The 17,785-nt window shown below is 43.6% G+C and overlaps 1 protein-coding gene across 1 annotated transcript in view; it reads right to left on the bottom strand.

Moving 5' to 3' along the window:
* Cacng3 (calcium channel, voltage-dependent, gamma subunit 3) overlaps positions 1-17,131 on the bottom strand; it is a 97,650-nt gene extending 80,519 nt beyond the window's left edge. The window contains exon 1 of the mRNA NM_019430.2: positions 16,891-17,131. Within this exon, the coding sequence (NP_062303.2) occupies positions 16,891-17,101 (211 nt within the window). The 5' untranslated portion in view covers positions 17,102-17,131. The remainder of the gene's footprint in view (positions 1-16,890) is intronic.
* Positions 17,132-17,785: the final 654 nt, after the last annotated feature.

Genomic DNA, 17,785 nt, shown 5'->3' with positions numbered 1-17,785 from the left:
TAGTGTGCACACCCTTGTGGTTGTGCAGCCGTCACCACAGTGGAAAAGACTTCTCTGCTCTTATCGCTTTTATTAATTTGAAATCATTTTGAAGTTGCTAACATGATCTCTGTGGGCTGGCTTGACCCTGCCTGACCTTCATGCTGTGAGAACACTGGCTCTGGCTTTAAGATGAGAGATACTGGTTTTCAGATTTAGATGGCCTGAGTTTGGATCCCACAGGCTCTGGTGTGAGCTGAGGGCCTCTCTAAGTCCCAGGTGCTCATCTGTTAAGTGGTGATAATACCCTGAAGGGTCTTACAGGACTAAGAGGAGGTTTGGATGCTAGCACTCAGTATATACTGGCTACTGCTCTTACTAGGTGCTACCAGATCCCCAGTGTAGTTCATCTGAAGATGTTCTAGAACATGGAGTCCATAGAATCTGGACCATCTATGTGAGAAGAATCAGATCCACGATCTGTCACCAAATGCTGTGAGTCTGATTTGCTGGTACCACTTTCATAAGTTAAATCATTGGTTTGACTTCAGTATTCGTTGAGTCTTGTGACAAACAAAACAGTGGGTAGCACAGTCTAGAATATTCTCTCCTCTTGGCTGAACAGTGCCGATGAGTAAAGTGTGTCTAGTCTATGCTGTGCAAATGGAAATAACCAACACTTGTTTACTTTGGGCTTAGGCACTTTTCTAAGTGCTGTACAAGTATTAATTAGTCACACAATGCTGTAATCAGCCACACTGACAACCCTTATCGTATAGCTGTGTTAACTGGGATTCAGAGAAGTTAAGTAATATGTTCAGAGTCACTTGGCCATATTGGTTGAACTTGGATTTGACCCCAAGTCATGTTGTAGCACAAGTCTGTATTAGCTACTTGTAACAGAGACAACTTAAAGACAAAGCTATATTTGGGCTTATAGTTTCAGAGGGTTCAGCCTAGCATATCAGAGACAGTGTAGTGGGGTAGTACAGTTCCTATCATAATAGGTCAGGAAGTAACAGGAAGTTGTCGGGGGGTAGTGTGCCCTTGAGGACCCCCCCCCCCAAGAACCTACTTCCTTCAGTTAGGCCACACCTCCCAAAATCTCTACAAACAGCTCTGCCACTTGGGAGTATCTCAGACCTGAGTACTCTTGCCAAGTATCTCAGACCTGAGTCTATGTTGGACAGTTCGGATCCAAATGAACCTGTGGAGGCCACTGCGGATCCAAACCGTAATTGATTAGATTCTCTTGTTGTTTCCTTTGATTTTCTTTTTCAAGTCTATTTGAGACAAAAATCTTCCTATGTAGCCTTGGCTGGCTCAGAACTCACTATATAGCCCAGGCTGGCCTTCAACTTTCTGCTGTCACCCTGCCTCTGCTGTTGGGATTACAGTTATGTACCACCACACCCTATGTAAGGTTGAATTCTTAGGTTCTGGGTGATGTTGAAGAAGCAGGACAAAGGGTATTTTCTGGTTTTCTCAGGCCCGAGTATTGAAGTTGACCTGTTTTAAAATTTGAAGAAACCTTTGAATCAATCAGAAAATACGAACATTGTACCAGAAAGCCCAAATGCAGGTGTAAATGTATGCACAGAGTGATTTTGAGAAATGAGATGAGTTTTGGGAGATGCCATTTGAATGTTTTTCTCTGAGTGACTCAGAGACTGTGTTTTTGAAACCACAAAGAGAAGAAGGTAGCCTTAGAAAGCAACTTGACTCTGTGCTGGACACCATCTATAGTCATAGCCATGGTCACTTGAGTTGTGTTTCAAAGTCTGACTCTATTGCTGGAATACAGAAAATGTTGGTGTCTCTACAGACCCACTCGCTCATGGGATGCATGTTGGGATGTTTCTTTCTTTTTTTTTTTTTTTACAGCTGAAGCTGGAGCCTAGGGCCGTGTGCATGCCAGGCATGTACTCTGCCTATGAGCGACCCTTTTTTTCTTCTGACTCTTTTTCTTCATGATATTTTAATCTTTTCTTTGACAGTTTAATACATGTTTTCAACATGTTTTGATCATGTATGTGCTTATCCAATCTCCCATCTCCCACCTGATTAAAGAGACTCATGACAGGTTACAATGCAGAGATTAAGTGACTAGACTACACTCACTCAGAGTTCAGGGATCTTTGCAAAAGAGGGAGCAGAGTGAATGAAGGACGGGAAGGGTGTTGCCAGACAATGTCTTCTGGTCATGGCATAGCCACTGTACTCACCAATGCATAGCAGCTGTGGCGACCTACACAAGATCTACACAAGGTCAAGTTATAGTGAATCTTAATAATGAAAAAGTAATGATACAGTTGACAGATGTGGTGGGTGGAGATGAGGAACCTAGACATTTTCATTCTGTAAAGTAGGAAGCTAAGACATTCTGCCCAATGTGGATGGGAAAGAAATGAAGATTTGTGTTGTTTTTAAAAATTAGAGAGCTAATCAATACAGAGACTGGAATGAGCCGGATAAATCCTTACCTATCGTGGCAGGAAGTCAATAGATTATAAATCAAGAAATAGAGAGATGAACATATGATTTAGAGATATGGGAATAAACACAGGGAGCATCAAATCAGAAATGGCTTTTTAAAAAAGCCATTTCTGTGGCTCTGAGAGTTGAGTCTCATAGAAATTGTCAAATTGTAATGACAAAGGATTGTCATTACAAACCTTTCTTTATATTGGATTTTAAATTTTGATGGAGATTAAGTGTCTTAATAAGTTGAAAGATATCTTAGTTACTTCTCTATTGCTGTAATAAGACACTATGACCAAGACAACTTAAAGGAAAAAAGAATTTATTGGGGCTTATAGTTTCAGAGGTTTAGAGTCTGTGGCCATCACGGCTGGGAGCATGGCAGCTAGGTGCTAGAGCAGTTGCTGAGTCGTCACAGTTCGATCCACAAGCACAAGGCAGAGAAAGTGAAACGGAAATGGTGTGAACTTTGGAAGCCTCAAAGCCCACTCCCAGTGACATGACTCCTCGGACAAGGCCACACCTACTAATCATTCCCAAACAGTCCAACAGTTGGAGACCAAGCATTCAAATATATGAGCCTATGGTGGGTATTCTTATTCAAACCATCACATAAGATCAATCTTGGAAGGCTTTTGAGTAAATCAAGAACAACATGAGCTTGAAGAGAAAAATATTCTCTCTGTTAAGTGTTGACAAATGACTCAGTAAAGCAGCAAGTCAGAGAAATGCTATCTATTAGCCATTTAACAAAGTAGGAATGACAATAGTTTGAGCAAAGGGACAGGGGAGAGATTGTTGGCTGGTTTTGTTTTATACTGAGGTCTGTTTTTGTGTTAATTTTACATCCTTCAAAGTGTTTTAAGAAAAATATAAAGGCTATGGAAATAGTTTGGTGGTAGAGAACACCTTGAGTTTGATTCTCAGCACTACAGAACAAGATCAAAGGCGTGCACCAGGGAAAATTCTACTCAAAAGAATGTAAGAAAAACCACTATCTAGGATTTTGAAAAAGTTTAACCATGAAAAAGAGGAACTGGATATGGCCATGTACAACTGCAGTCTCAAAACTTGGGAAACTAAGGCAGGAAGATCTCAAGTTTGGAGCCAGCCTGGACTGTAAAGTCAGGTCAAGGCCAGCTAGAGATAGAGTGTGATTCTGTTGCAAACAATGAAGTGCACATACATATACACACCTACACACACACACATACACACATATACACATACACACAAACACATAGACACAAACACATACACACACAGGCATGCACACACATGTACACACACATACACACATATACACATACACATGTATACACAAACACAAACACATACACACACAGGCATGCACACACATGTACACACACATACACACATATAGACACATGCACACATATAGACATTCACATATAGACACATGCACACATATACACACATATAGACATTCATGCACACAGGTATGCATGAATGCACACACAGACACACATACACAGAGGCACCTTTGGCATGCCTTCATGGGGAAGACCATGCTTTCCTGTTCTCACTGACCTCTGCTTAACTGTAAGAACCCAGGAGCTCTGATCATTTATATCTCCAGCCAGCACTGGACAGGTCAGTCCTCAGTGCACTCTATACAGTTCTTTCTGTGTACTTGGCATATGTGGTTTGAGCACCTAGTGAGGCCAGTCACTTTGAAGACTCACAGCCCTAAGAACATTTCCATGACAACCCGACATTGACTAATCCAGGAACTACTCCTCTTAGCAGCAGGAGCTCCACCCACTGCTTGCCTCTTCAGCAGCATCTTCTAGACACAGCTGTGAGCAAAGACGAGAGCCTGACCTTCCTTATGCTCTGCCACATACATCCTCTGGACATGGCATGGTGTCTAGCACACTGTGGCAGCTTGAGAAGCGCCTGCAGAATGAGGAACCCAGGCTGAGGGTCCCTCTGCTGGAAACCACTTAGCTCGCATCTCTTGTTGGATTTCTAGGCTGAGCAGGGGACCCGCATGGGAGGAGAAGCCAGTTGGAGCTGGATAGGACTAGGGGCTCAATGGAGAGAATCTGTGGGTTAGGCAGAAGTTACTCAGCGGGAAGAATGGTTCTAAGCACTTTGAGAGGTTCACTAAGTACTCAATGTTTCTCAATGATGTTACTTGTATGATTTTCCCCCAAATAAGAAATAAAATGCTGAAAATAAGGGATCATAGACTTGTCTTCAGAGAAAGGGAAGAAGGAAGACAGTTCTGAGATGTTATTCTGTTGTGCCTGCCACAGAGAAGAGTTGGGGTGGTGGGTTGTGCAGGATGGGCAACCATTTTGAAGACTAGACTTGGCGCTCTGCTCTAACAAAAATCTAGAGTCCCTGGGGCAAAGTGCAGCAAATGATACCACTGAGAAGACCCAGAGCGTGTACGACAACCTGGGTTCAATTCCCAGTACCTGGAGTAGGAGAGAGAGGGAAGAAGATGAGCAGAAAAGAGGAAGAAGTGGGTTGAAAGGGAAAGAAGAAGGAGACAGAGAGAAAAAGAAAGGGGAAGAGGGAGAGGAGGGGAGGAGAGAGGAAAAGGAAGTGAAAGGAGGAGAGAGAAGTGGGAGGAGGGCTAAAGAGGAATAGGGAGGAGGGGAGAGAAGATGAGAGGAAAGAGGAGTGAATGGGAGGAACAGGGAGGAGGGCGGAGGATGATCGGTGATGGTATAAGCGCATTCCACTTCTTCCTAGGCTCTGAATCCAGGCCCTGTGTGAGCTGTACTCGAACACCCCACATTAATCTGCTTCTGTCCTTGACCCCCTCTCAGCCTCACTGGACTTGTTGAGAACAGGCACAGATCCCCCTCAGCCTTGCAGTTGCTGTTGCTTCCACCTGGGACGCCATTCCTCACAGAGCCAAAGGCTTGGTTCCTCACTGCCTTTCCACTTTGAACTCCATGTCACCCTTCTCAGTGAAGCCCACCTTGACCACAGTATACACAACTTCACACACACAAGCCCACAGCACTCTTCCCTGGCATACCTCCCCAAGGTTAGGACTGGATTCTTTTTTTCTTAAGCCAAACGAGGTGTCCTTACAGCAGATTCCCGGGACTATAGCTGGAAATTCATCTATGGTGTTCCTGACAGGGGCATCGGAGCTGATTTCCGTAGTTTCAGACTTTATTATTCTAGGCCTGCCATCTCCCTCTGCTCAGGAACGAAGCTATAACTAGAGAGAGAGAGAGAGAAAGAGAGAGAGAGAGAGAGAGAGAGAGAGAGAGAGAGAGAGAGAGAGAGAGAGAGAGAGAGAGAGAGAGCGCAGAAAGGGGCCCTCAAAGTCCCACACGGCACACCTTTGACTCCAGCTAACACCATTACCTCTTGATATAGTTTTTTTTTTTTCTTTTTTGCTAAAGTCTTAGAGTATTTTGACCACAAACAGACTCCTCTTTGGTAAAAAGTAACACGTTGGAAAGAAAGAAGTAAGAACTATTTTATAATACAAATGTTAAAGCATAAATAAATAGCTAATAAATAGCTATTTGGTTCTGTGTCCCACACTTTTTAAGGAGTTGGGAGGATCTGTTTTAAATGTGCGTCTGTGGTGACTCCTCTGAGCTAACTTCCATGAGGGATGGGAGAGTTTTTGTAATGGATGAGGTAGTGGGAGGTCCCTCCATAGCTACTCATGATTTCTGGGATATTGCTTTAATTTAATAAGTATGTATCATTGTATTTCTAGGACAGAAATGAACGACTCCAAACAGCATATGTTACAGAATGCAGAGTGGTAGCAGTGCCAGCCCCTACATGTGCAGGTAACAACTACAAGGAGAGACTCAGGCATGGGGGACAAAAACAGTGTCTGCTGGGTGTGTATGCAATATGTCCACACAGCATGGATTTACTTTCCTTTTTCCCTTCCTCAAGTTTGCACCCAGAGTATTGGGAGAGCTTGAGGAGTAGACGGTGTGTGTGTGTGTGTGTGTGTGTGTGTGTGTGTGTGTGTGTGTATGTGTGTGTTGGGGGAGTTGTTTTATATCCCAGGACAACACAGAGGACAGCAGACAATGGCAAAGAGATCACAGAGTCAGGAGAGCCATGCCTCTCAGACTGAGGGCTTCTGGATTGTGAGACCTAATGGCTGGAATTCTACAGGTTCTATTAAGAGGGCAGTTCACAGGCACTTCAGAATGAAACATCTAGGGCTGAGAAGACAGCAAAATGGGCAAAGTGCTTTCTGCACAAGCAAGAGGACTTGTGTTCAGACTCCCAGCGGCCACATGAAATTGGAACACGGTGGTGTGTGCCTGTAACCCTAACACTGATCGTGAGTAATGGACAGGAGGATCCTGGAGCTTGCTGGCCAGTCAATCTAATAAAACTGTTCAGCCACTGAACAGTTAGCATAGGCACACTAGAAGCTTAAGCTAATCAAATTATCCTCCAGCCTTCAATGAACTTACTGCATTTTTTTTTGTGAGTGTATACTACATGCTGGGCTCTGGGGCTAAGCTGGTGGTTCCTGGAAATGGGTAGCTAGAGTTCTTGAATGATGTTTCTTCTAACGTTCAAATTAAATGCTAAAATGATGTTAAGACTTGCCTACCCTTTGTCTTATCCAAGCTGTCCGTTTTTGGCTCACTCTTGCCCAGAATCAGTAAAAATTGAGCTTGGTGATATATTGGTCTCCTGTCTGGTGTTCTTCTAAGATGGCTGAACTCCTGTAAGCGCTTCGTGAGAAGCTGGCCAAAAGCTGATTTCTGCCTGACAGTGCATTTAAAGCTCAAAGGAGTCAAATCAGTGATGTGCCCAAAGTTTAATCCTCAGTAAAGGGGACAGTCATAAATCTAACACTATCCCCAATTTAGCAAGCCTCAAGGTCCAGTGTGGAAGCAGTGGAAGGAGGCTCATAGCTTGTGCCCCTGCATATGGTCAGCTTCCTTGTGCTTCTTACTTCCAAAAGCTCCATGCTTCCTTTTAAAGGAAAATGGCATTGGATCTATGGAGGGAAGTTTCTTCATAGCCCAGTACTACGTTGTTGAAACCCTGTTAGTTTTTACCTTTTCTTTTTCTTGGCATTGCCTTCCGGATTTACAATCAAAATTGGTGTCTCTTAACATTATGTTTATATGTGCACATGTGTATATGCTCATGAGTGTGCACACTCACACATAGAGGTGTGGGTGTGGTAGCCAGAGGTTGGTGTCAAGGAATCCTTCTTTACCATTCTTTCTCTGATTTTTTTTTTTTTTTTTTTGGAAGCAGGGTCTCTCATGGGACCTGGGTCTCACTAATTCAGCAAGACTAGCTGACCAGTGAGTTATAGGACTTTCCTGTGCCAACCCCCAACACAGGTATTACTGATTTGCACCACCACTCATGGCTTTTTTTTTACATGGTGCTGTGGGTCCAAACCCAGGTCCTCATGCTTGAGCCTCAGGTACTTTGCTGACTGGGCCACATCCCTATTCCCAGCATTAAGACTGCTCATGATATTTGCAGCTATTGGATGGTTGTGTGCTAGTGGCTGACATTAGGCTTTCCCTGACAAAGCAGGTGGGATGAAATCCATCCTGCCAGGTCTGGGCTTTTAACTGGGGGCAGACAATGCAGAAGTTTGGGTGGGTCTGTGCCTTGTATCCCTACCAGTTCCTGGGGCTGAGGTTCTGTTGTCTGTTGTCTTGCTGGGGGCACAGAAAGGCTATCAGTAGACTGGCTTTTAGGATAATCAGCTGATCTTGTTTATACTGCGTATCCAAGTGCCTGGCACATAATTAATGAAGACAGCAGATGGGAGAACTTGAATCCCATCTCTGTATGGAAGTCTAGAAAACAGAGATAATGGTAATATCTGTTTTCTGAAGAAGTCATGAGAACCAAGTGATACTTGTTAAATGCTTGAGTAGAACACTGCTGAAATACTGTATGTCTGCTGTTAAACAGATAAATAAACAAACATTCAGGGGATGGCTAGGAAAATGAGCACACAGCCTGACACAATAATAGTAACATGGCATATGGAAGGTGATTGCTCAGTGTCAGCTGCTATTTGTATTGCTTTCCTGTGACCGCCTTCAAGGATTGCCATAGTTCAGTCCTTTACTCCTTTCCTGGAAGCATGTGGATACCACAGACTTGCCAACAGCATCCCACCCAATTACCAATATCAGGAGGAAGGAGCACGTGTTCCTTGGAGGTAGGCTCCTTTATGTGACCCAGGATATAGGACCACAGGTAAATCTGCCTTGCAGAGCTGTCTAGGAGGGGAGTGCTTCTAGATACAGCTGGGACATGTGCATGATTTGAGGGTAAATGCTGGTCACCCCTTGAAATCTCCTTCATCTGCATAGATGTTAAAACTTCTAGTAGCTCCCCATTTTGAGGAGGCAATAGAGCCTTGTTTCCCAATGGCAGCAATCCTGTGCCCTTTAAGGAGCCATGTCTAGAGCACTAAGAGAGAAGAGACCGACACTTTTCCTACTTAGCTCATTGTTGTCAGTGCTTGTCTGGCTAATGCCTGAGTGGTAAGACCCTATATTTGGCTTTTGTACGAAGGCACAGGCATCTATTGGAGGGCCTTAGGGTCCCTTCCCTGTAACGCTCTTCCTTGATGTGAAATGACTAACTGGACTGTGCTTGCCCATCTCACCTTGGCTCCTACCACTGGCTGAGCCCCATGCTGCTGAGTCTTCAGTTGCCAACCCAGTACCCTGTAACTATTTTTAAAGCTTTTTCTACTTTTAAAAAAAGATGTATTTATTTTATCTATGTGAGTACACTGTTGCTCTCTTCAGACACACCAGAAGAAGGCATTGGACCTCATTGCAGACAGTTGTGAGCCACCATGTGGTTGCTGGGAATTGAACTCAGGACCTCTGGAAGAGCAGCCAATGCTCTTAACCACTGAGCCGTCTCTTCAGCATCCCTGTAACTATTTTTAAAGCCTCTTCTCCTAGTATATAGATTCAGGTCTGCATGAAGGAACATGATTGAGTTGGGGTCTGACATATAGTCCCCTGTTGGACCTCAAGTCTAGAGAACTCAGGTAATGTGACTTCTTCAAAGCACTGTGCCAATGAGCCAAGGGCTTTTCAGCCAATGAGCATCTTTCTCCAGTAAGATGCCCAAGCTTCCATCAACTCACAGAACCTCATCATCCTAAACAGGTTGCCTCATTGTCATGCACTCTTTCAACATGGTTTTTTCCTCTCGACCTCCTTGCTGAGGTCGACACATGTACAAATGTGTAGCCATACTGCCTAAAATGTACCCAAACCAGAGGTGAAATACTAGCCTCTCTTTTCACTGCATTTCCTTGCATGTTGTGAACGATTCTTCTTGGAGCCCAAAGTAACTCACTGAAGGACCACACTCACTGGAAGGAAGGAACACTGCCATAAGAAAGCTAACTTACCGTCTTAAAGCAAATTAATTCCCTCTGACATGAATGAATCAGGAACTAATGACCAACATATTATTAACAGAACCACAGAAACTGCAAAGGAAGAGGTTGAAAGAGGCTTGCTGCTTTTAGGTACCACATTTCAAATCTGAAATGCGTCTGAACATATTCTGAATGTTTGATCTGCAGCAGGATGCACCATTTGGAGAGTCCTTGGTGTGTTTAGATCTTTGGCTTGCAGAACTAGTTCACTAGAGGAGGCCTTTGAAGGCACTCACTAGTTCCTGGTTCCTGCCACGTTATTTCCTGTCAGCTGTAATGTGCACAATTGTTCTCTGCCATTTGTTTTCACTGCTCCAGTGTTTTCCCCAAATGCCAGGGCCAAGCAATGACTGACAGATCGAATGCTCTGAAACTGTGCTCCAAAATAAGCCTTTTCTCCCTTAAGTTGCTTCTGTCTGGCATCGTTTTGGTGATAGCATTTGCACAGCGATACACCTGGCAAGGAGACAACCAGAGGTTTAGCCATCCCCAAGATTCCACACCCACTGAAGGATGGGACCCAGGTAAGACCCCAGACCTCTGCTGTTGCACCATACTCTTGGAGCTGTTACTAAAGATGAGATTGTTTCTAGTAGAAGAATGTGTCTCTTAGAGTGTCCAGGGCAAGGGAAAAGAAATCAATCCTGAGTCTTTTTTTAAAGCTTCTGTTAAACACTGTTTTCATTCGGAAGTGCTTCCATATTGCAAAGTATAACTTTCAAACTATTACAAGCACATTTCTCCTCATGTACTTAGTTGGCTGATGTCAAGTTTTACTCAACTCAACAGTAAGAATTCAACTCAACCAGTGGAATCCTAAGACTGGTTTAACAGAGGAAGTAGGGTTTTTTTCCAGTAACAAAATTCTGAAATAAGATTGTAAAGTTAAATGAAAAAAACTGACCAACTTGCTGGAGAGCTTAAGCCGCTATATCTGGGGGTATCTTTTTCTACTGACCAGGAATCATTTGCACTGCTCCTGAATAAACATTTAGGTCCACTTCCCCAATTTTTGAACTAAATGAACATACAGTTACTGGATCTGAGTGCATTTCTCAACACACGGTACCAAATCATTGACCAGTCTTGGAATGTGGGTGAGCAGTCTTTCTCGTACTCCAGAGCATACAATTTCAAGGGATGAAACCAACAGAGGGATTTCCCAGGTGTTTACTGTCTGTGATGGAACCACAGAACGAGGAAGCCGAATGCTGTCTGAGGTAGAAAGAAGGTGCCTGAGAGCTTTGTTCAAGGACGGCACATCTGGGATTGAGATGTTGTTGATCAATGAGTTGAGCACAAATGGACAGTTTCCATGGTTGGATCAGGGTCATGACCCAAGGTGTATAGTGGGAGTGTAGGGGTCAGGTGCATCCTATTTTCTATCTGGATACCATTTACTAACTGTGGAAGTGACTGGGCATCTGAGCATTAAGTTTTCTACCAGCTAGATCAGTTACTTCTATACTGTGGTACCCAAAATATCCAACAGGCTTTACTCTTTCCTTCATGGATTTGAGGAAGTCCTGGGAGGCCTCAAGAATGGGTGGGGTAGCTTCAGAAGTGGTGGGGAGCTTAGGTTTCTGTTCTGACCTTTTTGACCTACCCAATCCTAACTCAACCCACAGGCACAGCAGAGGCCACTGCTTGCACCCAGCCTTATGACTCTGGGCCACTTTCTTCTTGCTTTTGACTCTTGAGTTTATGAGTGAGGATGAAGAATGGAAAGAACCAGAAAGATCAGGAGTAGAAAATCAGGAAGAGCTCTAGTTTGTTCTGTGCTATGGCTTAGATAAGATGACATGTGAGATCTAAGGATGAAGAAGAAGTGGCTGTCTCTAAGCTCTAAGGACACAGATAGTGTAAGACCCTGGTACCTACAGAGGTTGCATTCTGCCAGTCGATATAAGATAGGAAAAGCGTGCATTGATGTATCTGAAGGCGTCTAGCACAGGGCTTGGCACAAAGGACATAGTCAATAATCCCCCTCCTTTGTCTCCTTCTCAACTGCATCTTTGCAGCTTTCCTGAAAGATTCTGAACACATAAATAAAGCTGGAAGCCCATCTGGCTGAAAAAAAATCAGCCATCTGCAGATTTGGAAATATGGGGGAACTTCTAATGGCTGGCTAATTTTTTTTTTCGGTTTTCAGCCAGATGTTTGGTGTCATTCAGGCCCATCTGCAGTAGAAACAGCAGTTTATTGAACTTCCTTTCCTCGGTTTGAAGTTCCCTAAGTTTTAATCCTGAGTAAGCTTTCTTTTCTTAATATCCAAAGCCTTTTGAATGAGTTATACAAAGTAATTCATGAACTGGATATGAAAATAGAAATTTGCTTTCAAAGGCCAGTTAGGTAATTTTTAGGGTTCAAAACTGACAACCTATGGACAAAATAAAGCTACAATGTAAGTAGTTTGGGCAAGTCCATGTTTTTAAAGGGTGAACTATTTGCTTGTATTTTAAAATTCAAATGATTTGAATGCTTGGTTTTTCCTTGATCTTTATTCTTTCTATGTTTGTTCATATGGTATATATGTATGTATGCATGCACCTATGGCTACATGTGTTTGCGTACCTGTGTGTGCATTCATGTGTGCACAAGCATGTATGTGCACACACAGCGACCAGAGTCTGTAGTTGGGTGTCTTCTTTGGTTGTTCTCTCTATCCTATATGCTGAGTCAGGGCCTCTCACCTGAACCTCAAGTTTCCTAATTCAGCCAGTCTAAGTATCCAGATTGCTCAGAAAAAACCTGTGTTTGCCACAATGACTTAGCACTTACACGGTGGAGGGATCTCAATCCTGGTCCATACATTTGTGTAACAAGCATTTAATCTATTGAGCCATCCCCCTGCCCCATGCTTGCCTCTTCTTTACCTGACCTATTGTTTGTGCTGCTTTCCTTGCTCATACCTCAGTTCGCTCAGTCCTAAGGTAAGAACGTTAGATTGATACACATTTCCCCAGAGTCAAACTCAATTCAAGCCAAATGACAGTCGTTCTTTAGATGTTCTCTCCAGCTTGGTACAGCCTCCACTACGATCTACTGCCACAAACATTGAGAATAAAGTCTGGTCATCCCATGTCTCCCTACATGTACTGTTGTTGTCTACCATACAACTGAGGTAAAAGAGTATGAAATGCTTTCTTTATACTTTCATGCATACTTGCATGCTTTCATGCATGTAAGTTCATGCATGACCTGGCTTGGCCACATGAACTTACTATTTCTTAGCCTCATCTGAAGTTCTTATCTTAGAGCTAATTAAACTGAGGTCCAAGGGAAAAAGGCAGCATGAACAGTTTACATGACTCTTAGGGACAAAAATGTGATTAGCACCCAGGGTTCTTTGTTGCTAGGCTAGTGGCTTCTCCACCATCTACATGCACTGCCTTGTTCGGATCTAGGGCTTTATTTTATTTAATTTTTTTTAAATGAGAGAGACGTCTACTGAACACATTCTCATTCAAATTCACACACTGCCTTTGAAAACATGCAGCAGGTTGGGACTTTGTGAATGCCTTGCCTGCTTTCCAGATAATGAGTCAGGCAATCGCTTGGGTTTCTCGCTGTGGGTGTCTCTGCATAGGTTGATTGGTTTCTCATTCAAAGTGCATCTTTTGCTGCTCTGAGTTTGTTCTTGTCTGGTGGCTCCTGCATCTCTTCCATCGATGCACAGATAAGCTGAATGTTTTCAGATCTGCGACTTCTGAATGGAAAAAACCATGTGTCTGGGCATTCTCACAAGTCAGTGTTTGTACCGGCAGCAAATCAGCTGCCAGAGCATGAACTCAGGCTCTCTAGCAATGATCTGAGACGCTTCAAGTCTTAGACTACATAAGACCTGCAAAGTTGAGGTGTATGACCTTGGGAAAATTATGGAACGTCTCCCAGCCTCAGTATTCCAATCTATAAGGTGAGGGTAATGATAGTTCCTGCACCTCTGAGCTCCTCTGAAGATGAAAAACCCAATTGTTTAAAAAAAAATTGAAACCGGTACTACAACATAGCAAGGGCTGAGTATAAGTGACACTCTGCGGAGTCATAGGGTGACAAGACACAAGAAAGCATCTCTTGTGAGTGTCGTGGTCCTCATGAGCATTCACAGTCATTCCCAGGGTCACTGTAAACATTCATTACAAACAAACATGTTGGCACTAACATCATAATTTCTTGAAGGACTTTTAGAAAATTTAGATTCCAGGGATGCACCATAGACCTATGGAGGCCTGGAATGTAGTTGTAAAGTCTGATAATCTATTTTTAAAAACCTATTCATAAGATTCCAGTGGCTAGCCAAGTGTGGGGACAATACATATATATTTGAATACTTCTGCTGTTAGGGGACTCATTATTGCTTCAAGCCTCTTACCCCACGCTGGTTAGTTATTTATATTTAGGTAAAACACCGACCCCCTTGAGGCCACAAAGAACATTTCAAATCTCTCTTCCAAATGACAGCCTTTCATAAGTTTGCATACAGCTGTCATGTCCCTCCTGAGTATTTTCTTATTTGGAGCAAAATATTCACATTGTCTCATGGCTCTTAAAGTATGAAAAAAGAACTCTTCTAAATGATGTGTAAGAAAAAAATAATTTAAAATACTCCTTACATAGGTTCTTTGATGTTTAGAAAACCAGAAGATGAGAATGTTGCTGTTCTGAGACAGACAGGAGCTAGTGAATAGAAATGGCTATCTATCTTCATCCTTACAGAGGATGGAGATCCTAGAATATATGCTGTCTGTTGCATGTGTCTTACCATGCAGAAAACAGAGGTTCCTGCAAATTTCTTGAGCACCCGATGTGTTCAATCCATTAAGAAGAATCTTGGCTTCAAATTTTCGCCAGGCCCATCTAGATGGTAAAAACTTTTCCGGTTCATAATGGTTTATGTATCTTTCCGAATGGAATGCTTTAGAACATGAGACTTAGCTGAGAAAAACTATAAGAAGGCTCCAACAAGTTTTCTCAAAAGAACTGACTAGCCCAAGAACACATCTCCAGTCCTTCTAATTCTTCCCCAATCTCCTTTCTCAGTTACCCGACTGAAGCCATGGAACACTCAGTTGGGGCTTTGGTCCCAGGCATGAACTGTAGGCCTAGAGCAGCATGTCGAAGAGAGGAGGAAATGCTCTTTATGCAGGTTTGAAGAAAGGTTCAGGAAATGTAGGCCCTGATTTTATCCTGACAGACATTTAAATAAATGAGGCAGGGTGAAGAATGTCAGTATCACTGTTTAATTTTACATTTCCAGAATATTTCCAAGGGGCAAAATGACTATAAACCTGATGTACTTCTGTATGGCTTTTAGCTGGGGAAGAACCCGGGTTTTTTTTTTTAATGCCACTTATGTAGGCATCGTCATATATACCAATCACAGCATTGCAAAACTGATTCGATTCATAATTGCCAACACAGCAAAGGGAATGGTGGAAATTCTCCAAGGTGAATGACCTCATGCTAGCCGACTGCAAATGGTCAGAAATAACCACATTTTAGAATTTCTGTCAGTTTACTGGCTGCAGTGTACGCTTCAGTAGTTCTAACTCAAGACTATTGATTCTGAATCAGTCATTTCTTGGGTTAACTGAGAGTTAAAAGGGACAAATCTCTTAGCTAAGAGTATAGAGACCATTTGCAGCAGTACTTGGTGTTTTCTGACTTCACATGAAGTAGCCCTTTCCCTCCTGGGTTTCCCACCAGTTGCAAATCTGTGTTGGAAACAGAATCAACTGTAGTGGCGCTATAGGCAGGAGAGTTCAGAGCGTCAGGACGTGGGAAGGAGGCCAGAGAATGATGCAATATTACACTAGCAAGTGATGTCATAGCATTAGTTCCCAAGTCATTTACATAAATGCGAGTTCCCAAGAAACCCTGAGAAATGCCACAGGGAATGCAGGGGGAGGAACCAAGGGAGATCGAGGGGAGGGGAGGAAGCCTGTATTTTCCTGACTATCACTGTGATAAACTTCACTGACTTCCTGGAAGCCAGAGAAACAGCAAAAATCAACCAAGCAGACAAAATCCCTTCTTAGTGGCCCTTTAATCTAGTGGCTCCCTTAGGTAGCAGGTTCACAAAGCTTTGATTTTCTTCATTATTTTTTCACTCCTTGTGATACCCAGGTATTGTCCACTGAAACTGACAGTCACTCTTCAAGTGGTGAAGCAAGTTTAGTAGTGACATAGGCTACCTAAGAGCTCCACATTCTAAAATGGCCTGCCCACCTCATTATAATTTAGAGCAAATCCTCTAATTTTTAAAATTAGAAGCAATGAGATGCAATTCTCAGAGTCAGTCTTATCTAAATGTCAAGGAAATACATTTGCTGGTGATGGGCGTGATTTATGAATGAAGTCAGGTGGAGAGCAAACACCAAGACTTCAGTTTTATTTTGAGCCTAAATAATGAAACACTTATTCATAAAGACATTTTCTTTAGATGTGAGGGTGTGGGGATTAGGGCTTACATATTGTTCCCTAGTATAAGTTAACAAAGGGAGTTCATGACAATGTCTAGTTGGACCAAACTCAGAAGAGGCTGGTAAGCTTTTATTGATTAAAAGATAAAAAACCAGATCAGAGTGCTCCAGGTTAGATCAGTCCCTCAGCACCTTCCTGTCTTCTCTGCTTCCATTCCTTAATAATCCCCATTCACCAAAATGTAATTAAACAAATCCAAAGTCTCCTTCTATAGACAGAAATCCAAGCAGTGCACAACATGCTTAGAGACTCGGGATTAGAGGCTTTCTCAACTGCAGAAGGTGTTTAAGAGCGTTACAAAATCACATCACATTTGGCATAGACCAAAACCAATCAACAAGACCCAACCCTTCCATCCACACAGCACCAGGCTCCGTGGAAGCATAGTCTGGACCCTCACATATTTCCAACAACAATTAAAACTATTTTTCTTCCCCTCCATTGCCTCTATTTCCCCCCCAACACATGTCAGGACATTAGAAGCAGATCATTCAGAGCCAGTGAGAGGAATTTGTAAGTACCTTCCAAGCAGCAGGTCCTCCACAACCCGGAGTGGGTCATTACTTCTTCATTCTTCCTGCTGGTTTCATTGTCACTTGTAGATTTAGTCCTGCACACACCTCTGGAATATAGCCAGTAGTCCGTGCCCACTGCAATGGTCATTAAACTAAAAGCTGCGAAGGCTCCTACAGTAGTGATCAACATCTGGATACCTCTGTCACACATCCTCATAATTCTTCATGGTACTCTGAACGGCTGGGGGTTGGAGGGGTAGATTCAGTGACAGACGGGAGAATCACTCTGCAGCTGGGTAACCTAGGACGGCCTCTTCCAAAAATCCAGATCTCCTTTTGTCAGCATCCACGGGGACTTTGGGAAAGCTGGGATTTCCTGTCTTGGGCTCTCTCCAGTTCCCCGAGTCCTCTATGGCCCTCGGGAGGGTGCGGGCTCCAGGGGGTTGGTCCACATCACTGCCGCGGTCAGAGGATTCCTGGGTTGCTTTCATTCCTCAGGAGCTTGGTGAGGACTAGCGTTTGTGCAGGGCATGGCTTCGGAGCTTGGAGCTGCCAGCTTGGTTTGAGATGCGCCTGGTTTCTCACAGCCCCGAGAGACTCAAGGCAAAAGAAACCCAGAGAGGTCTGGTGTGTGAGCGTGTGAGCGTGTGTGCGTGTGTGCGCGCGTGTGTGTGAGTGTGTGTGTACGTGTGTATGTGTGTGTGTGCGTGTGTATGTGTGTGTGAGTGTGTGTTTGTGTGTGTGTGCGCGCGTGCGTGCGTGTGTGCGAGCGCGTGTGCTGGGGGTGAGGGCGGATGGCAAAAAATAGCTCTGCTGGGAGGCGAGTCGCTGAGAAGAGTGTTCACTGCTTCCCCAGCCTCCCAGGAAAGCTCTCCGCCTGCTCTCCACACCCCCGCGCAAA

Source organism: Mus musculus, chromosome 7 (genome assembly GCF_000001635.26).
Source record: "Mus musculus strain C57BL/6J chromosome 7, GRCm38.p6 C57BL/6J".
Lineage (NCBI taxonomy): Eukaryota > Metazoa > Chordata > Mammalia > Rodentia > Muridae > Mus > Mus musculus.
This window is presented reverse-complemented; position numbering and strand designations above follow the sequence as displayed.